General features: G+C 35.5%; 1 protein-coding gene across 1 annotated transcript; it reads right to left on the reverse strand.

Moving 5' to 3' along the window:
* Positions 1–313: 313 nt before the first annotated feature.
* On the reverse strand, positions 314–1,147 carry LOC149829931 (uncharacterized). The gene has a single exon (XM_090015342.1). The coding sequence runs from the start codon at positions 1,145–1,147 to the stop codon at positions 314–316; it is 834 nt and encodes a 277-aa protein (XP_089871468.1).
* Positions 1,148–17,331: the final 16,184 nt, after the last annotated feature.

Genomic DNA, 17,331 nt, shown 5'->3' on the forward strand with positions numbered 1-17,331 from the left:
TAAACATCCATCGTTGGCTAAAAGTGATCAACCATAAAATCCAACAATTTCATTTGATCTTAGCTCATAATATAAAGGGATGAAAATCATGTTGTTGGAAAGCAACAAGATAGATCCAAAAAAAAAACTTACAACTAACACAAAAGGCTCATGTTTGTTGCAAGGCATGGCCTCCAGAGCTTAACATAAGTTGCATAAATGAAAAAAAAATACAGATAATGGGAACAATCAGCACAAGAAGTCCATGCATGTTTAAAACAATAACTGCATCAGGGTAGGTACAGGGTGGTGAAAGAAAATTTTAAATAAATACTTAATACAGACAACACTCACATGCATCAGTGTTTTGAGATATTCTGAGTTGAACTTTCTCCATCAGTTTGATGAATATAATGTAAAGATGCCAATAAATCATGCAGTATTCACTAGGAGAATAGAGTTCCAGCTCAAATCCAAGCATAAGGAAACAGGCAACAATCCAGTAAATATGTTCTTCATTCCAATTAGCAAGACTTGCTGCTAGGTCCATGCATGAATTCTCCTCAATTGGCGCATTCAAAGTATCTACAGATTCTCTTGAAGCACTCCTCTCCAGCTGTCCCAAAAAGATACTCCAATCTTGCAAGATCTTTCCAAGCTTACGCCTTTGCCATGCAACATTTGTGCAAAGAATCTTGAGCAAGCTGACTAGCAGCTGTCCCAAACGTTGTACAAATTCATGCTTTTGCAACTCTATACTCCTCGTTATGTGAGGCAATGCTGTAGCCCGAGAGATCACTTCATGGAAAGGATCTCGCCCATATAACTTCCCATCATGAACCAGCAGAAGCTGTAGATGAGCTCTTGCAACCAAATCAGGCTGAGACTTTTGGAATTGGACCACAAATCGAAGAACGTCTTCACTATGTGGATCTAAAGAGAAAGAACATATTACATCTAGATCTTGTAGTAGCCTTTCAAAGTACTCAAGAGCCTTTTTCCAGCTGAGAATATTTATAGCACGTGGAGGTGTGAGAGCTGATAATTTAGTATTTAAGTTAGCATCAAAACCAACAGGCTGACCACCAGATGTTGTTGTTCTATCTTCAACATCCACTTGAGATGACCCATATGCATTACTGACAAGGAACCCTGATGATTCACGCATAGATGTAAGTTCTGACAAGCATGATGCAATATGTTTCCTCACAACTTCCAACACCCTTCTTTGAGGTTTTCTCATGCACATTAGAACATGATGGAGGTGTTGTTCCTGACTGAGAAATTCGGCAATTTACAGGATTCTGGTTCCGAGTCTCCAAATTTTGCTGGGGAAGACCCTTCAATTTTTATAGACGTACTCCAGTGAAAAGGAATGACAAAGACCTTAATATGTGATAATTATACTGTAAGTCTATAGAATCCATGCCATATATTTAATCTATAAATTCAATGACTGGACCATCTTGAAGTCATTCTGTCACTTTTCCAGCAGCCGAAAGATTGTAGACAGTCACTTTGGGTAAACCATCTTCACGCTCATATATTACCATTGAAAAGTCACATTTCCTGAATTTTGATCTTTTCCCTGTGAGAAAGCAGAACAGATATAGCAGATACATTGTCTAGTTGACAAACAAGTAATTCAAAATCAAAATACTCATCACTTCTTTTCTTGGTACAAGATGATCTCCGCGGTGACTCCCTTGGTTATCAAGCTGGCATGTAGAGAACCAAAACAACAAAAAGAAATTCAGTTACAGCTCATTCTGTACTGCCGAATTTCCAATTTCTCATGTAGCAAAACTCCAAAGCAAGAGACACCTCAGTCTTACAGAAGCTTCAACGCATGTTCCAGCAGATCATGATGGATGGTTTGATTAATGTAAGACAGTATTAAATAATATAAGAAGGATAAGATCATAACAAAGAACATTATTCCAACACAGAATCATTTTGACAGCAGTTATCAATATCTTGGCAGGCTTATGTCACATTGTCACGTTAAAAATATAATAAAACTGAAATGAAATGTGAGACCTCGATCAAGAAACTGGGGACAGGCAAAACGCTAAATAAAGATGGGTTTACTCAAAATAGGGATTCAATGGGTTTAAATGGATACAACAACTCACTAGTGATCGGATGAACTGAAAATGTATAATAATATAATATTTAAATGAAGGGCTGCAGGAATATAACAAAAGGTGCATTCCCAGATTATGACACTTAAGAAGTGATTGAGAAGAAAAGATGAACGATACATTTGAATCGTTATTTACAACAACACAACTCCAGATCGCAAACCAAAGGGGAAAAATACATGCCGATTATATATAAAAAAATAAGAGGAATAAGAAATTTAGACACGAACAGGAAGTCGGCATGAGCATAAGAAATCAAAATGAAACAAGGCACAGGTAGGTAATGAAATCGAACATCATAAGATATATCAGAAAAGCAAACAAGAAGTTAAAAACTAGAAACGAAGTAAATATATAGACACAAGATGGAAACCCATCATTTAATCAATAACAAAATTCATAATGGAAATCGATAATTAATAAATAAAGAAAAGAAAAAAACAAAAAAACAAAAAAAAAATAAGAAGAACAAAAAATGAAATCAGTAAAATGCCTTGTTAACCTTCCTTGTCAAACTCGGTAGGACTCCATTAATGGCATTCAACTCTGATCCCGGCATCCAAATAGACTTGTCAAAGGATGTTTTTACCGGAGGTCAATTAAAAGTGGATGAAGAAAATGCTTCCACGCATTTGATCGCTGGAATTTATTTGGTCGACAATGAAACAACCAAACGCCAGGAGTCACTATGCTTCGAAACAAAAGAAAATGGGAATCGAGAGCCAAACAGATGACATAAATCAAACAATGCCAAATGAAATGCAAGCAAAGATCAGGACAAACAAAAGTTATAACAAAATAGAAATCGTAATCAGACTAAAATAATTAAGGATCAAGAAATCGAATACGAATCAGAAATCTGATTAAACAACAAAACAAAAAAAAATGTGAGAATCAGAGAGATTCAGAAGTAAATTGCAAAAGGGAGAAAGAGAAAGAAAATAAAAAAAAATGTCGGAATGGAGACATTCCTGTTAAAGTCGCACGTATATGGGCCGATCTTGCTATACGCAAGTCATCCTCACTTAGGTGCTTGGATGAAAGAAATGGAAGAGATCAGGAACAACAAAGAAAATGATAGAAGAGTAAGGGAGCTTACCGTAGCCGGCTTCAATTCGGAGGAAGAGGGTTTGATTTCTATCTGTCGCTACAGGATGAGGTCGACTTCCTTCTTCAGTCGATAAAAAAAAGATAGAAGAGGGAAAAGATGATCGTGAAGGAGGAGGCCAATGGTGAGATAGAAGATGGATGAGAAGAAGAAAGAGGGAAGATGGAGGGGTAAAATGCGGTTCGTGAAGGAAGAAATGGGGAGGTGAAAAGCGATGACTTGCTTCCCCTGTGTGTTCCCCTTTTAAAGAGGAAGAGGAGGGTTCGTGAAAGGGAAGACGGTTGAAGATCGACGATGGAAGAAACTAATGATCCGCGGAGATGAGTCGCACATGGGGGAGGTAGATGGCGGATGCGGAGGTTAGCGATGGATGGCTCGGGTGAAGCACGAAGTTTTGGCGGAAGAGAAAGGGGAAAAAAGATTCACGATGTTTTGAGAAGGAGGGAGAGGTGGAGAGAGGCATTGTTCTCCTCGTTTAAAACCCTAAAAAGAAATTTTGCAGTGTGCCCCCTTATTTTCAAGTTTTTGCAAAGAGGGGGTTTTTAATAAAATTTTGCTAAAAAGTGCTTTTCATAAAACTCGATTTTAAAAAAGGGTGCTTTTTAAGAAGCTATTTTTGTATTTTTTTCTATTTTCTTTTTTCCTTGACATTTTCTATATTTTTTGTATTTTTGAAGACAAAACTCTAAAAACTAAGGAATTTAAACTAATTTTTCAAAATTTCAAAATATTTACAAAAGAAGAGTTTTTCTGAAAAATCAGGGTTATCTTGGGGAAATTTCTTCAGAAAATGGGTTCAGATCCAGGTTTTGAGAAAATGTTCGAGTTTTTAAAACTCGAATTGAGAAATACAACGCGATGGATCCAAACATATGTCGGATGGATTGTTCGAGTTATTTAAAAACTATTTTTGGTATTTTCTGTAATTTTAATTTAAAAGTTGGACAACAAGACTAAGATTTTGATCTTGACAATGGATCCGGATCCGAAATCAAGTCAGATATATAAAATGAATTTAATTTCAGTAAAACTTGAGAAATGAACTGGAATTTAGATTTAAAAAGTGACTCAATTACTCAAAAATGAAATCAGGGTCAAAAAGGGAATATTTAAAAGATTTTGAAAAATTTGGGGTGTTCACAGATGCCCCTCTTTGCTACTAAGCCGGTTGAAAGCCGAGCTTGGTGGCAAAGATAACACTCCAAATTTTGAAAATGCCCCAGTCAGCAGATCTAAACTGGGTGTGGAAGAATTTATTTAGAAAGAGATGATTTTAGGCTTAAATCCTTATCCTAAATGGCATTGGGGAGACAAAATCCTTGAAAATGATATGACTGAATAATAGAAATGAGGAAATTATGATGGGACTTTAGGTGAAGATCCCAAAGTGATGAAAGATAAGAATTTAGATCAAGTCTCAAGAGTGAGGCGAGATCCGCTTTTTAGAAAGACTCAGGTTTAGCCCTTAACCTGGACGAGACGAATATATCTCAAGATAACCTGAATGGGGAAGGAATATATGAGGACCTTGATGGGACATTTTTGAGGAATGCCTCACGAGATGAAGCTCAAGCATGATCCTTTTTTGGATAGATATATAAAGCATGGATTCCTCGATGGGAAGAACCATGATGGGACTGGAAGGAAACACCTTGTTAAAACGAGGAACCTCGTCAGAACGAGACTCAGGTTTAACCCAAACCTGAAAAAGGAAGATACCTCATGGCACGAGGTTCAGGCTTAACCCTTAACCTGAAGGGGACGCTCAAATGGAATCCTCGAACGAAGACACCATGATGGGACCTTCGGAGTTTGGACGAACAAATCCGAAGAAGGTTTTGCGAAAGGAAGAAAATGGAGTTCCCTCAAGCTTGAAAAGGGGATGACCTTAAGCGTCTCATTGTTGAGATTGAAATAACTTTTGAAATTGATGACCTCTCGCAAGAAAAATACAGGTTTTGACCCTTAACCTGAGTGGGAACGACCATACGGAATCCTCGGATGAAGAAACCGTGATGGGATAGGAAGAGATATTTCAACTGGATGAGGCAACTCTTCTGGAAGATATACACAATGCTAGGTTGCATCAAAATGAATATTGAATATTTATTTCATTCTTGGAATATCTAAAAAATTCTGTCAATAAGATAAAATTGTAGTTGACCCAAAATGCTTTTAAAAATGTGCACGTGTGTGCAAAAGACATTTCCTCTTTTACCTAGAGTATTTCCACCAACGAGGTTAACTCCTCGGTCTTTAAGAGTCAAATTCAAAATTTTAGCGCTGATGATTTTCTTCAAGGAAGTTATTCATTTCTTTGATATGAGAAGAGAAGAAATATTCTTAATTTCATAAAAGCAAGTAGTGAAGAGATATTGATAAAAGATATTCACATAAGAAAAGATGACTTTTTGGCAACTTTGGCAGTTTGATATCTGGGTCTTTTCCCATGATAGCCTTTTTGCACTCTTTTTGAGTCATTAGGCTTTTCAGGCTTTTACATCATCCTTTATTTTGGAGATGTCCTGACTTTTCTCTCTTTTTTCGGGGAAGGGTACGTCACAAACTCTTTCATCTTGGAGATGTTTCGATCCTTATTTTATCTCAGGGATTATATTGATGATATTGGCTCAAAAGGTCTTTAGATGATAGTAGAAATCAAATATCTTTTAGGGTTTGTTAGTAGGTTTATCACACTTGCCTTCATCTCGACGGTGATCTAAACTTTCGCTGGAAGGATCCTTCACAAACTCCTTCATCTCGGAGATGATCCAAATCTTCTTTGGCCCCGAGGGTCTAGCTCGCCTATTCGTCTTCATCTCGACGACAATTGAGATATCCCTTTTGCAGATATTTGATTGCAACTTTACTAGATTGAGGAGACATTGGTTGAGTGGATTCTTTTTATCGCTCATGATATTTCCACTGCCTAATTGCCAGGAAGCCATCTTTAAACATGCACCATAGCCATGATCAATATCGATTCGCTTCTGACATTTCAATATCATTGAATATTTATTTCGCTAATCATACTAAGGATATTTCTTTCATCCTTTTGGTTGATCAACAGGGAAAAGATCTGAATTTTATCCCTTTTTTGCAAAAAGTTTCACCTTCTTGGAAAGAATACTAGAGGTAATTTTGAGGTGATTCTTTTTTGTAGTAAGAATATTGGAATCAACAAATATTTTTAGCAAATTGGCAAAGTTTTCATGAATTCTTTGTGAAAAAGTCACTCAATATAGATTTTGATGAGACCTTGAGTTGAACTTATGATTTTGGAAATTCTGACCAGTAAAAACTAGGATCTTTTATTTAATGGCCAGTGAAGAAGCTGAAACCTTTCATTTAACGACTAGTAAAAACTGAGACCTTTCATTTAACGACCAACGAAGGAGCTGGAACCTTTCATTTAATGACTAGTGAAAATTGGGACCTTTTATTTAATGACCAGCGAAGGAGCTGGAACCTTTCATTTAACGACTAGTAAAAACTGGGACCTTTCATTTAACGACCAACGAAGGAGCTGGAACCTTTCATTTAACGACCAGTAAAAACTGGGACCTTTCATTTAATGACCAGCAAAGGAGCTGGAACCTTTCAATTAATGACCAGTGAAAACTGGGACCTTTCATTTAACGACTAGCAAAGTAGCTGGAACCTTTCATTTAATGACCAGTGAAAACTGAGACCTTTCATTTAATGACCAACAAAGTAGCTGGGACTTTTTATTTAATGACCAATGAAAACTGGAACATTTCTTTTAACGACCAGCGAAGTAGCTGAAATCTTTCATTTAATGACCAGTGAAAACTGGGACCTTTCATTTAACAACCAGCAAAGGAGCTGGAACCTTTCATTTAACGACCAGCGAAAAACTGGGACATTTCATTTAACGACTAGTGAAGTAGCTGTAACCTTTTATTTAACGACCAGTGAAAACTGGAACTTTTCATTTAACGACCAACGAAGGAGCTGAAACCTTTCATTTAACGATCAGTGAAAACTGGAACATTTCATTTAACGACCAGCGAAGTACCTGGGATTTTTTATTTAATGACCAGTGGAAACTGGGACATTTCATTTAACGACCAGCGAAGTAGCTGGGACCTTTCATTTAATGACCAGTGAAAACTGGGACATTTCATTTAACGACCAGCGAAGTAGCTAGGACTTTTCATTTAATGACCAGTGGAAACTGGGACATTTCATTTAATCACCAGCGAAGTAGCTGGGACCTTTCATTTAATGACCAGTGGAAACTCAGACATTTCATTTAACGACCAGCGAAGTAACTGGGACCTTTTATTTAATGACCAGTGAAAACTGGGACATTTCTTTTAACGACCAGCGAAGTAGCTGGGACCTTTCATTTAATGACCAGTGGAAACTGAGACATTTCATTTAACGACCAGCGAAGTAGCTAGGACTTTTTATTTAACGACCAATGAAGGAGCTGGAACCTTTCATTTAACTACGAGTGAAAACTGGGACATTTCATTTAACGACCAACGAAGTAGCTGGGACTTTTCATTTAATGACCTGATCTAAGATTGAGACTTTTTGAGAGACAAACAATACGATGACTGAGTTTTGTGAATGAACTTGATCTTTAGATTTGAAGATTTTGAGAGGTAACCCTGTGCGAGGACTGGGTTTTCCAACTGAGAGTCGGGAAGGAGACCGACATTCTTAAGATATTTAGAGATCGAAGCAGGAATGATTGTTGGGGTTTCAGGATTATCCCTTATCCTGAAGGGGAAATAGAATAGACATTTGATGAGAATTTTAGAAAGAATGATTCAGGTTTATCCCTTAACGTGAAGGGGAAATAGAATAGACATTTGATGAGAATTTAGGGAAAGTGATTCAGGTTTATCCCTTAACCTTAAGCAGAAATAGAAGATTTTGTGAAGAGATAACCTGGGACTTGAATTTAGAAGGGATATGACAAGATTTATGATTTATGATTTAGATAGACCAGCACAATTAGCTGTATGCGGTCCAATTTTCAGGATTAGCCCCTTATCCTGAACGAGGAAAAGAAAGAATAAAATTTAAGAAGATAGAAGGAGATAGAATTTGATTTAAAGATTAACAAAAATGAAGAAAATTTGAGGGAATTGATGAAAAATTATTTTGCAAAAGAATTCTCACAAGTAGCATTATTGCTCCTATGAGTGATCTCAAGATTATCCCTTATCTTAAATAGGAAAAGAATAAAATTTATAAAATTGGAGAAAATTAAATAAATTTATGAAAATTTGATTTTGAAAAGAATTCTCACAGGTAGCCTTGTGGCTTCTGTGAGGGGTCTCAGGATTATCCCTTATCCTGAATGGGAAAAGAATAGAATTTAAGGAAAAATTTAATGAAGAGAAATTGATATAAATTTACAAAATAAAGATTGAGGACACTTATATTTGCAAAAGAATTCTCGTAGGTAGCATTATTGCTCCCACGAGGGGTCTCAAGATTATCCCTTATCCTGAATGGGAACACCTCGGACAACGAGGGTCAGGTTTATCCCTTAACTTGAGGGGGAGAAGAAGAATAAAATTTATAAAAAAATACCTCATGGAAAGGACGCATTAGGTTTATCCCTTAACATGAAAGGGTACACATCGGACAACGAGGGTTAGGTTTATTCCTTAACATAAGGGGGAGAATAAGAATAAAATTTATAAAAAAAATACCTCATGGAAAGGAGGCATCAGGTTTATCCCTTAACCTGAAAGGGTGCACCTCGGACAACGAGTATCAGGTTTATCCCTTAACCTGAAAGGGCAATACCTCGGACAACGAGGGTCAGGTTTATCCCTAAACCTGAAAGGGTATATGAAAGAATAGAATTTTGGGGAAAATTAATAAAGAGGAATTGATAGACATTTACAAAATCGAGAAAAATTGAAAAATTGTCTTTACAAAAGAATCCTTATAGGTAGCATTATTGCTCCTACGAGGGGTTTCAGGATTATCCTTTATCCTGAATGGGAACACCTCGGACAACCAGGGTCAGGTTTATCCCTTAACCTGAAAGGGTACACCTCGGACAACGAGGGTCAGATTTATCCCTTAACCTGAAAGGGTAAAGATTTGATAAAAAATAAAATTTGAGGAAAATTTGATAAAACTTGATAAAATTTGATAAAATTGATGTAAACTTGATAAAAATATGAATAAAATGAATGAAACTGATAAAAATAACAGAATTAACTAAAAATTTATAAAATTTGAGAAAACAAATTTGTCTGATCCTGCCTGCAAACAGATTCTTGAAATATGAATTTATATGTCTATATATATATATATTAAAAAAAAATGCCCCAGTATAACTAGGAAGGAAGAATAATATTTGAAGAATGTTTATTTGAGAAAAATAGGAGAACTTTAAAAATGAGATATTTAAAATAAAGAATTTTGAAAGAAATTTTGACAAAAGAAGGAATTAGGTCGACAAAATGACATCCCATTACCAGGGATTTGAGTCGCTAACAAAATCTATGACAATTGCATTGTTACTCCACGAGGGAGAGTAACCAATTAAAACACGAAGGAAAATACTATTTTAAAAAGGATATCTCTTGACGAAAAGAGATTTTATTTATGACAAGATATTTAAAAATAGAATTTAGAAGATACATTGGAAAAATAGGAGGGAAAATAAATTTGAAAATAATTGATAAAGATTTAAAATTTGAAGAAAGGATCAGAAGAATTTGAAGAAATTTAGAAGAAGAAGAGAAAGGAAAATACACCTGGGTTTTAAAAATAAAGAAAAAATTTTGAAATATATACCCAGGGTTTTGGAAAACATAAGGAAGATATAAAATATCATACAATCACAGATATACAAACAAGGATGCACAAACAGCATTCCCTAAAGCTGACTCTAAATGCGATATTTGAAATGGTTGATAGGACCTTAATACTAACCCTAAGATTTAGATCATCTGATTCCAATCAAGGTACGCCGATATACTCAAGCCGAAGCTCAAAGTACGTGGCATATAAAAATATCTCTTCGGTACTAAGGTAATGGCTTCCCAACATCCTTGAGCACCTACCGATATACCTCGGACTATGGCCCTTAGGTACGTGGTAGGGGGGCACGAACCCAAATAAGTGGTCCAGTTGTGAGGCTCTCTCTTGAACTATGGTTTAGTGAGACAGCCCAGCAACGTGAAGACCAGGACAATATAGGTAGGGATGTTTTCAAAATATGCTCAACATGCAATAAAACCAGAAATCTCTAATGCAAGTCCTAAAAAGATAGATTTAAATGAAAAGAAGCATACACTTGCATACATTGTTTGCATTCAATCCCTAGAATTGAGGAGAGTTGTATTTCAGACCTAGATCTAATATGAACATGGAATAATCTCCTAAATATGGTCCTACCAAACCATACTTAAATCCTATATGCAATGATGTCAGCTTAGGACAAAGTCTAGGCTCCTAAGGTTTGCATGGAAATGAAGCTGACATATGTTAGAAATAAAGACTTAGATAATATCAAAGCAAAGCAAAAGGGCATAATTCGACCAGACAGAGATGAGTCCCATCACGGTCGCCACTTCTGTGATCATCGCAAAATTTTTTCTCTCTTGTGGTTTTTCTCTCTTCATTCTCATTTTCCTTTCCAACCTCTATTTTCCTCCTTTTTGAAGGAAGAAAATAAAAGACAGAAAAGAAGAGAGAAGAGAAAAGAAAAGAAAGAGAGAGAGAGGAAATCTTCTTCGAAGGTCTCACTTGACCTTAATTTTGAAGATATTTAAGAAAATAACTCGCCTCTGTTTTGAAATATTTGCGGGAAAAATCGGGAGACTGGATTCGCTCGTCGGTACGAGGTTCGACCGTTCCTGGCTCCTTTACCAGGGGTAATCGAACCAAGGGTCAAATTCATGCCTTTTGATTTGTTAAAAGATTATCTAAGAATCTATCATAAATCTAAATGCACAAAGAATCATGCTTGTGCAATGCGAGGATGTATGCTCTTTTTGAAAAATGTTTTGGAAATCCCCAAGTGTTTTTTAGATGAAATAGAGTGAAGAGATGATTTCTAACTTAGAATTTTGAGACTTAAAGTTTTAAGTCTTTCAAATAATCAGAGTTTTGGGAAGATAAATCGGACTTTGAAAAAAATGATTTTGAAGCTGGGATAAAAGAAAAGAAAGGAAGTTTCAAAGTCAAAAATTGGACTTTGAATCTGGATTTAAGAGAGGAAATGAATATTTAAAGTGGAATTGAATTCTAGTTTTAAGGTTGGAAATCAGGATGGAATTTGGACTTGAGCAATCCAAATGGAATTTAAAAATAGAAATAGATTTAAGAAGTCCATATGGGATTTGAAAGTGGAATTGGATTTGAAATCCGAAAATCAGGATAGAATTTGAATCCATAGTCTGAATCCTAAAATGGAATATGAATCTGAAATCTGAGATCCAAGATGGAATTGGATCTGAAATTTGGAATGGAATTTGGATCTGAAATCTAAAATCCAAGATGGAATTGAATTCTGGATCCTAAAATGAAATTTGGATCTGAAATGTGAGGTCCAAGATGGAATTGAATTCTGGATCCTAAATGAAATTTGAATCTGAAGTCTAAGATTCAAGATGGAATTGAATTCTGGATCCTAAATGAAATTTGGATCTGAAGTCTGAGATTCAAGATGGAATTGAATTATGGATCCTAAATGAAATTTGGATCTGAAGTCTGAGATCCAAGGTGTAATTTGGATCTAACTTTAGATTTGGATTTTGAAAGTCCAAATGGGACTTTTGAAGATGGATCTGGGTTTTGAAAACCCAGATTGAATTTAAAATTTAGGAAGGGGCAAGCTTTGAGATTAAGAATCAATCTCAAACTTTGATTTTGAATTTGAAGATAAAAAGATAAACTTGGTTTTGAATTTGAATATGAATCAGAGATTTCAAAGTTTAATTGAACTTTGAAATTGGACTTGAAATTAGGAATGAATATAACATTGAATTTTGAAATTTCAAAGTCAAATTGGACATTGAAATCGAAATTTAAATCTTTAAAATAAGATAGAAGAATGAATTAAAATAGAGATTGAAGAAAGATATTTGAGATCACTTGGATTTTGGAGAAAGAATCTTGAAAATATGATGTTGTTCTATCCTAATGATGAATGGATTTAAAGAATTTGAAATTGAATTTGAAAATCATATCTTATTCTTTAAATGAATTTAAAATAAGATTGAAAATATAATACATCCTTGACTATGATCATTGAATGTATTATATAATAATTTATTTTTAAATTCAGGTGAAGAATAAGACATATTTTGGTGCTTTTACAGAGTTTAAAATGAAGTTAACTCTCAATATATCCTGACTATGGCCATTGATATATATTTTGAGATAATTTTAAGTTAAACTCTAATAAAAGAAGAAAATATTTAAGGAAAAATATGACAATTTTTGAAAAGGGTCCAGTGTGGATCCAGTGTTATTCCATAAAAGATGAAAATCCTAAGTTTTGTTCACATCCTGACTATGGCCATTGATGTAAATCATCAACTTAGGATTTAGTCACCTTTTATTAGAATGGTGCATGTGCCATTCGTGTTTCTATTCGTGAAATTTTTGAAATAAAAGATAAAGTGATATGAAAAATAAGCAGTTCATGATATGTATAATGCTCATTCATTCTAAATCTAAGACTGGAGATGTAATTTGATATCTAAATATGGAATCTAGAATTTATAAGAATCTTAAATTCTAGAAAACAAATGATGATCTCCATATATTTCCTGCAAGACATGAATTAGCATAAACAAAAGAATATATACATAGAGGGGAATCATCCTATGGTGTATTGAAAGCATAAGTGGAGTTACCTAGAAGTCCCAAGCTAACAAGTGTCTTTATAGTTCCTATTCAAATTCTTGATGATCCGCTCTCATTCACATCAAACAGACAACGATCTTAGACTCCCTCAATCTTTGCATCCTTTAGCATTAGAATTCTTGAAAGGTCAGATCCAACAATATCCATTGGATCCACTAATTGCAACAAAGAGCCTCATTCCTATGAAATTTGTTAATGAGGCAATCGTATGTCTTTCAACCGTCTCCTCCCAGGTAATTTGGCTGACAACATTCTCACTACCTTTGCCTGAAAGGGATGAAAAATAACATCTTCTTGCTGGTAGGTTTACTAGCCTGCATGTAAGTGGGGGATTTTCTGAGTTGAATGAGGTCAATGAATTGGATTCATAGGTTTTAGTGGGATGGATGCTGGGAGTGTAAAAGGCAGTTGTAAAGGCAACAGATACAATAGTACATGCATATGAAGAAGTGAACATAATGCGGGTAAGGTAAAGTGACAAATACAGAGTGAACACCCCAAAATTTTCAAAATCTTTTAAATATTCCCTTTTTGCCCCTAATTTCATTTTCTGAGCAAATGAGTCACTTTTAAATCTAAATTCCAGTTCATTTCTCAAGTTTTACTGAAATTAAATTCATTTTATATATCTGACTCGATTTCGGATCCGGATCCATTGTCAAGATCCAAATCTGAGCCTTGTTGCCCAACTTTTAAATTAAAATTACAGAAAATACCAAAAATAGTTTTTAAATAGCTCGGACAGTCCATCTGACATCCGTTTGGATCCATCATGTTATATTCCTCGATTCGAGGTTTAAAACTCAAATATTTTCTCAAAACTTGGGTCCAAACTCATTTTCTGAAGAAATTCTCCCAAAATAACCCTGACTTTTCAGGAAAACCCTTCTTTTGTAAATATTTTGAAATTTTGTAAAATTAGCTTAAATTCCTTAGCTTTTAGAGTTTTATTTTCAAAAAAATACAAAAAAATAGAAAATGTCAAGAAAAAAACAAAAAAAAAAAGAAAATAGAAAAAGAAGAACACAAAAATAACCTTTTGAAAACACCTTTTTGAAAATCAAGTTTTTGGGAAAACACCCTTTTTGCAAAGTTTGTTTGGGAGCCCCCTCTGTGTAAAAAAATTTAAAATAAAGGGGCCCCCATTGAATTTGCTTTTAGGGTTTCGGTGAAGACTCTTCGTAAAAGAGGGTTATTGCGCTTCTCCCTCTCTAGGAAGAACCCTCATCGCACGCCCCCATCGAGCTCCTCCATGGCCACACCCTCTCTTTCTCCGCCCTCCATCACCAACGTCCTTCACCTTCCATCCACCCTTGATCCCCAGCAAACCTCCCTTTAAGATTCTTCTTCCTCTTCTTTAAGAATCGGCAAAGGCAAACCCTCAGATCCACCCGTTTTCACTCTACCACCGCACCTCTTCTGAACGATCCGTTATCACCCCCGCATCTTCCTCCTTCCTCTTCCATTCCACCTCATCAGGAGCAACACAACAACTCGCCACTTCCCCTGGTTCCTTCTGTGTCCCAATCGGCTGAACCAAAGTCACTTTTCAACCTCCAGAGCTCCAAGTAACTACGGTAAGCATCTCCTCCCTCCTTCTCTTATCCTGTCCTCCTTTACTTTTCATATTTTTGCCCCGCCCCATTAGATCATCCACATAGTATCGGTCTTGCTTATAGCCAGTACCGATCTATATAAGTATGCAACATAAAAAAAAATGGATGCGTTTCGATACATTTTTTTTGTAATTTATTTATCCTTGTTCTGTTTATGCTATCATATTCAGTAATTTTTATTCTTATTCCATTTTCCCTGCTAATCTTCGATTTCTGCTTTTATTTTGCTTATTATTTTTCTGAGAGTTTCCAATTCCCCATTCACGTTGTCGTCTCTGTTCCCTGAATTTGATTCCACCTCTTCACTAGTCATTTACATGCTGATTTCCTTTTATATTTCTTTCTCATTTCATAGTATTTCAATATTTTTATTTCATTTTGCTTCACATGCTCTGATTCTCTACAACGAGTTCAGGGTCTTAAAAAAATCTGACAGGCTGGTTGGACGACGGCCTGTCACTTTTTTTTTTGTTTCATTTTCTGCAAGTGTTTTTAAAAAAAAAAAAGCAGATCAAAAGATCTCTGATATCAATCTAATTTCTGGGTTGATTCCGATTTGTTGGAATCTTGTTGAGGGTTAACCCGATTGTTTTAATTCTTTCATGGGTGCTGATGCTCCCGATTCAAAATATATTCAAAAGATGAAGATGGTGTATCTAGGTATTGCCATTCTCATTTAATTTCTAAAGTTGTCTCTGTATATTCCTGTTACATTAATGTCTATTTCTGAAATTAATTTGCAGAGGCCACCTGACAAATCAATTTGCTTTTCATTTGTTGATTCTTTGGCTGAAATCAATCTGCTAACTAAGGTCATGTTGTGATATTCATCTCAATAACGTAAGGAATTTGTTGGGTAAAAGGGTTGATGTGCCCATGAGTTTGCTAAGGCCCATGTGCTGATCTGCCCTCCTTTATCTGTTGCTATCTGGATGGCAATCTGAACAAAAATGTGGGTTGAACATATGGTAGATAATGATGTAAGGGTGCATGATAAGTGATTAGGAAGGGCAGGATTTCTCAAGGAAATGAATTACCGATGCATAAGTGGTGGGTTTCTCGTGAAAACCTCACTCATACAGTACTTCCCTGGCAACATCAGGCTGATGGAATGAGAAAATTACAGATCAGTTGTCAAGGGTATATCAGTTAGCTACTTTGAACCTGTATATCTGTGCTTGCTCTGCAAGATCCTCATCAGCACCACACCCCTTTGATTTCATTTTGTTTCATATATTGATTTGAGCCCCTGTGTTTGATCTACACACTTTTTTTGTCTAATCTGATTTTGCTTTTATCTATATTACATAATGTGATTATCATGTAATTGCCTTTGACTCAATTATGCATCCTCGAGTATTTTAGCATTTATCAAGCTCAGCGTCAACAATCCCATGGTAAGCTGGTTCAATGTTCAAGTGGCAACCCTGTGATCCTTGAAAGATCAAATAAGAATGAATTCAAAGAGAGTCATGCGGAAGACTCATTTCAGAATCCTGGGTTCATAGATCAGTAATTCCTTGTGTTTGGCCTCATTTTCATTGTTCAGTCATTTATATATATATATATATATATATATATATATATATATATATATATATATATATATATATATTCAGATATGGTTGGAATAGTCGATCTTGGAGGTAGATTTGTCCAAATGACATATGCCATCTCAGAAAGGGAAGTTGTTACTTCTCCAAGACTTTCAGATGGGCACGTTTCACATGCTAAGGGCTTTGGTAGATTCTATAAGTAGGATGAATCTAGAATGAAGGCAGGGGCTTTGCCATCTGGGTCTGGCTATGAGGATTGCAGGGCAGCTGCCATAGCAGCTTTTAGAATCAATGAATCCACTTGTACTCATCTCAAAGGCACGTTTGGTAGCATATGGAATGGTGGTGGGAAGATGGTCAGAAGGATCTCTTTTCTATGATAGGGCTGTGGAGGTGGTATTCTGTAATTTTTTATTTTTATTTTCAGGCAACGTACATCTTTTCAAGTACACTATATCTTTTGTGTTTGTCAAAATCTGACTCTGCATTCTCCATACAGAAAGGTTTTGTAAATTACAGGAATCCAATTGCAAAGGGGTAACACCCATAGACTATGCAGCCAAACTACACACTGCTTCTTGATGAATTTGATCCATTGGAAAAGATTATATTGATAAAGCAATTGAGGTATGAGGATTCATTGGTTGAAGTTGCATGACCGTTAGGTAATGTTCTCAAAGTTACATCAACACCTTTTCTTTTCTATACATACTTGTGTTCCCTGCAATTTACGTCACTAACACCCAGTATTGTGAATTGGTTTCACAACAAGATCAGGTTATTCATATTTCATTTCTTAACAAAGGTAGGTTATTTTGCATATGTTAGCCACATTCTGCTTACAGTGAATACAATCCTTCTCGTTTATTTCTCCTTTTCATAAAATTCTATAATGATGGTCTGATAGTTCTAATGTGGCACATAGTCCCAAAATATCGGTCTTGGCTATACCTCGATCAGGTAATTTCTCGTGATAATATATCTTATTTTTCATTCTATGCAGTGAAACTTATTTGTTATTGAATTTTTCAGGCTGGATTTGTTCAAGA

This window comes from Nuphar pumila, chromosome 8 (genome assembly GCF_984573655.1).
Source record: "Nuphar pumila chromosome 8, dmNupPumi1.hap1.1, whole genome shotgun sequence".
In the NCBI taxonomy this organism is placed as follows: Eukaryota; Viridiplantae; Streptophyta; class Magnoliopsida; order Nymphaeales; family Nymphaeaceae; genus Nuphar; species Nuphar pumila.

What these genes read in the sequence shown, in the direction of transcription:
- LOC149829931 (XM_090015342.1), bottom strand. Translation starts at nt 1,147, where the DNA reads ATGCGTGAATCATCAGGGTTCCTTGTCAGTAATGCATATGGGTCATCT.